The 5,398-nt window shown below is 35.9% G+C and overlaps 1 protein-coding gene across 1 annotated transcript in view; it reads left to right on the top strand.

Annotated features, from left to right (window-relative positions):
* The window catches only part of INPP4B (inositol polyphosphate-4-phosphatase type II B), a 352,372-nt gene extending 350,799 nt beyond the window's left edge, over positions 1 to 1,573 (top strand). Inside the window, exon 23 of the mRNA XM_007464000.1 lies at positions 1,441 to 1,573. Coding sequence (XP_007464062.1) covers positions 1,441 to 1,573 — 133 coding nt within the window. The remainder of the gene's footprint in view (positions 1 to 1,440) is intronic.
* The last annotated feature ends 3,825 nt before the right edge of the window (positions 1,574 to 5,398 follow it).

Here is a 5,398-nt window from a genome sequence, read left to right on the forward strand (position 1 = left end):
CCCCCGTTTAACAGCAGACAAACCCAGGGAGCACTGAATGAATCTGATGATCCTGAAACAGGCTGTCTAACTGATAACAAGCCAACTTCTCGACACTTCTATCCCGTCGCCTTGCTGCTTGTCAGCTCACACCTGCTAGTTGTGTGGCTTATTTTAAGTCTTGCATTACTTTTAGCCAAATACCAATAAGTTTTATGTTGTACTCCTTTCTTTTCTACAACTGACAATGGACTTTAAATTATGGGGACAATGCTGTAATTTCTACATTTTCAGAGTCACAGAATTTAAAAAACAAAAAACAAATGTTTGAATTGTGTTTTATGTGTTTTTCCTAAAATCTAAAAAAAAAAAAAGTACTATGCATTAAGTGAATTATTTTGCTCTTTTGTTCATGGAGAAGCGTTTCCCTCTGTTAACTAGCTCAAGAAGAAATTTTAAATTCCTGTCTTTGGCATAAGACAAAGAACAGAATCCCGAAAGCTTGACGTTCTGCATCTCCTCTTCCTCTTCCCATTAAATTTATTTAAAGAAATATAAGACTGAATTTGCACAAACCCTGAAACCCTGAGACAAGTCCTAGAGATGTGGGAGGTTCCAGACTTGATTTCCACTGTGCCGATCTCACTGTCGCCATCCGCTGATAGAATCTTCTGTTTGATATCTTAACCTGTTAGTTCTGTGATTTCTTTCCTGCAGTTAACCCTTTTCTGTCAAGTAACTTTCTGGAGAGAATGGCTGTTTATGTTTTGTAATTAAATGAACCCGTTTGTAACCATGGTTTGGGTTGATTTGGCTCTCAGAGTACTTTTCTATTCTTTTTAACAAAGTCTTGTTTGTGTCTCGATGCCCCATTTTCAGCACCTGTGACTTTTGTACTGTCTGTACACAAGCACTCCTCTTGATAAAGCTGAGACTTGGACCAGGCTGTCTGGAAAGCCATTTTCCTCTTCGTGGCACAGCTAAAATAATGCAGTCAAATAGAGATGAAACTTTCCTTTAAAAATCTATATGGCCAGACTTAATAAATTAAATGCCTTATTCCTAGAACCTACATCCTTAGGGCTATGTGTAGATGTTCATGTGTTTTAAAGAGACTGAGAAATTCATTTGTGGAAAAGTTATAAAAAGGCAGATATATTTATGAAACGAAAATGAAGCTGTATTGTGGAACAAATTATATTTAAAGAGTTTATTAAACCTTAAATATATGTTAAGAGCAAAGGGACTCTACTCATCTTTTTTCTGAGGGCAATAACGGTATTGGGCCTGGCCTAGGATTTAATTTTGTAAGATGTATCATCATTTGTGGAAAAAAAAAAAATGTAGAGTTGAATCTTTGTTATTTTTACTTGGACTGTTGCTGCAACTCTGCATTGGACAAATAAAGCATATTTATTTATTCTGTGTTTCATGAAGTTGTCCTTTTTCCCCTTTCACCAGAGAAGGCTGCCGCATAGAAAATGTACTGAAGAATATCAAATGCAGGAAGTATGCTTTCAACATGCTACAGCTGATGGCTTTCCCCAAGTACTACAGACCTCCAGAGGGGACTTATGGAAAAGCTGACACCTAAGTTTACCAACATGTAAATAAACAGGAACACAAATACGCTTCCGCTGGATAATCTCTACCTTTTTTACGTTTTCATTGTCATGAATTTGTGGAGGGAGGTGATCAGGGATATTTGCCCAAATCTAGGAATTACTTGAATTAGTTATCAGCATATGACTCTGAAAGAAATCCATTAAACAAACCTTAAATCATATCGCGTTTCTAGGTCTAAGCTTGTATTGATTCTCGCTGGTTGAGATCAGCTCAGAAAGCGTACATTTCATTCATGGGGTATTTTAATGAAAGACATTCTGAGAAAAGCTAGGTCGCTACAGGGGACCTGGGGGTGATTCAGAGAGTGGGCGTCTCCACTCCAAAGCTATGATAGAGGGTAAAGGGAGGAGAGACTTTGAGATATTATTCCATAGCCTTTCTCACAAATCACCTGAGAGCCCATTTTTGGGCTTTAAAAAATATGTTTCTAGTTACTTGAAACTAGGGAGAGTTAACTCATGATTTTGACTACAGAAGCAGTTTATGTGTGCTTGTAAGGACTTTTGTCATCCAGTGGAGGTGTGACAGGTCCTTCTAAACACGTAGATGGACAGTGTTAGTAAAGCGGTAAAAATACTTTTCAGAAGCATAGTATCTTCTCAAAACTCTGACTTAGGTTCGATGGCCCCATCAGCCTGAACTTTATGTAGTCAAGTTCATGAAAAACTGTCAAATATCTTTGAGGTGTTTTCTAGCAGTCATCTTGGTATATAATGTAGATGGTGTAAGTATGCATTGTCTAGCATAGATTAGTATACGTGAATAAACCTTTTAAAACATAGGCCACCATAACTAATGATAAACCAAAACAATTATTTCTCTTAAATGGAATTTCAAATTTGCCCTTACTTAGTAAAATAACACTGAAAGTTTTCCAAAATTCCAAATCAGAAGTTGCCTTAGAGATCATCATGTATAACACCATTATAAATGGCTAAATTAAAGCACAAGGAAGATATACGCCCAATTACCCAGCTAGATAATTTTAGAACCCTGGTTACAATCTCTTCTTACCTTCTTAGCTTGTGGCTTGTCTGTTCTCTAAATTACCACACTAAATATATACATGAAAATTTGGGAAGAATGCTAGTTAGTTAAATAGAAATTGGCATTTATTGCTGGAATTGAAGCTTGGAGTATAAGGGTCTGAACAAATGAGATTTTTTTTCTCCAAATTTTAAGAATCTATTCTTTTTCCTTTCTCATCAGAGGAGCATGCCATCCAGAGCATAAATCTCTCTTGGAAATGCCAGAGGCCTGTTACACTGACACTTCTTAGCTGTGACCACATTCCATGGATGATCTTAGGGGCTTTCCATAGCTGATGTAATAGCTCCTCCACAAAGATGCCTGTTGAAATAAGGATTCCAAACATACCTCTAGGCTCATATTAGGTTTTTCAAATTACTGCGTTTTAGATAACCCTTTGGGGCTTTTAATGCCAGTATTATCAATCTATTATTTTAGTTAAGGACTTGTGGGCATTATACTTGAGGCAGGTGTCAAACTATTTACTGCCTTTTTCATAAGAAGATGCTGTGTACCGTGGATCGATTCATGGACAGGTTATCTTGGTGTTCTCCTTTATGCCTCATTCTTCATTTCACTGAGTAAATACAATCTTTGAATTGTTCAATTTCATTTGAAAATGGTAGCATTTGTGATTATTTTCATTATCCCACTGGATTTAAGGTACAGAGGTTTCCTTGAATAACTATGAAGCCTCATTCAGTATATCAAATGGTAGTCTGAGTTCCAAGATAACTTAGGTGATTTATCATCTTGTAAATATTCTTATAAACAATAGCTTTTTGTTTGTATTTTTAAAAATGAAACCTCTTGACTCAAATATGGAAAAAATTATTAACTACAAAGCCAACAGTAGAGTTTGGAGAAGACATTTCAAAGACCTTTTTCTTTTTTATTAAGTACTAATATAAAAATTCTAAAAGAGTAGAGCTGACTGTAATACAAATGCATGTAAGTTCTCATTTATTGTTAGCATAATCATCTGCATTTCCCTATTGGAAGCTTATATTTGTGCGCACTTCTAAACGTGGATTTCATCCAGAAAATGTTTGTTTCATATTGACAGCAATGTTGCTCCTTTACTGAGAGGTTTTCCAAGTATCCTTGGAAACCTACTTCATTATTTCTTAAATTATTAATGCTTTTTCTAAATCAAAGGAAAAATATTAAACAAAAAGTTTTAAAATCTCTTTTGTACAAGCACAGGCTCAGTCATGCTTTTCTATCTTCATTTTCGTTTAAAAGATGCACCAATCATTCTATTTTAAAGGATCACGTTGAGTCAGAAACTGAACCAAGAAAGTAACATTTCCAAACAAGACAATTTTTTTGGTTCAAAAACATGTTTGCCCTCTGATATCCTCAAATGTAGATAAAAATTCTGTATTTGCTGTTTACGAAGTCCTATATAAAACATATTTAAAAACAAGGGAAGGTGGAATCCTAATTATGTTTGACCCAGTGACCAAAGATCCAGAGCCTGAAAATGTTCTACAAAACAGCTGAACATTAAAGTTTGAAATATTTTATTGAAGCAGACCCACATTTTAGATGCACCCATTCATTTATTTCTTGTGTGGTTGTTTCTTTCTTGTAAATATTGCCTTGGGTTTTGTCTACACTCTGCCCAAACAATCCTTTGATGTAAATAGTTTGGTCAGTCCAATAACCCAGTGAGTCAGAGCAACCATCTGATCCTGCTTACAAATTGTACTGAAATGACCAACTGCCCAGTTAGAGCAGGAGCCCAGGTAACTAACCTCTAGTCCTTACTTTATAAGACTAAGACCTCTTCTTTTGAGGAACTGTGAAGTCGTAAAAGCTAGCATCTGGATGAAGCATACTTCCCTTTTTTTCCCTCTCAGCTAAGTATAGTATTTTGCACAGAATAAGACGGTGGAAAAGAAAAAGATTTGTGTAGAGCCATGCTTTTCTTCCCAAGCAAACCAAACCCCCTCCTATGTCAAGTATGATATGTGCCAAGAGGAGGATAACAGTGGTGTGCTGGAAAGTGGCTCATGCTGACTTATGATAGTTGATCACTAAATTCTGTAAGCCAGTTGTGAAAACACAGCCATCATTAAATATTAACCTGTAAAATACAGTTGAATAGATTTTATTAAAAGCAAAGGTAATAATCAAAACTTACCAATTCCTAATTGTTTTAGTACATTTTACTATTGACCTCTGCTCCTGAGGTTGTTTATGTCAGTTGTATCTGTCCAGTGGAAACACAATATTATAACATGCTAACTGTGCTGTCTCTCTCTTCCGGACCCCACATTCAGTAACATCACACCCGGAGCTTGAAATTGACCACAGTGGGAGTTACACCACAGAAACTTCCAAATGCTACCAACCCATACTTTTAACTCCTGGAAAGCCAGTTGCCAAACAATTACCAGCACATAACTGAATGCCGCCGTCACTTTTTCTCCAGAAAATAACCAATAACGGGAAGCAGTATTAAATTACTAGAATGATATAAAATGCAATCACTCATCTTCAGGTGGCTACAATTTTGATTTGGTTTTTACCCTCTTTAAAGACTCCTGTTAGACTATAAGTAATATTTGATGTTTATATTTTATTCATAATTAAATCATTTAATCATAACGATGTGTTTTAAAAACGTCTCTCTCTCTGATGTTCTGCAAGAGAAACCTCAGCAATGCAGCTTTAGTGTACGTAATAACAACTTCAGGCTAAATTCAGGGAGATGTTAGCCTAATTAGTGTATCACTAAAAATGTGCTTCAGTATCA

The sequence above is a fragment of the Lipotes vexillifer genome, unplaced genomic scaffold (assembly GCF_000442215.2).
Source record: "Lipotes vexillifer unplaced genomic scaffold, Lipotes_vexillifer_v1.1 scaffold1293, whole genome shotgun sequence".
Taxonomy (NCBI): Eukaryota; Metazoa; Chordata; class Mammalia; order Artiodactyla; family Lipotidae; genus Lipotes; species Lipotes vexillifer.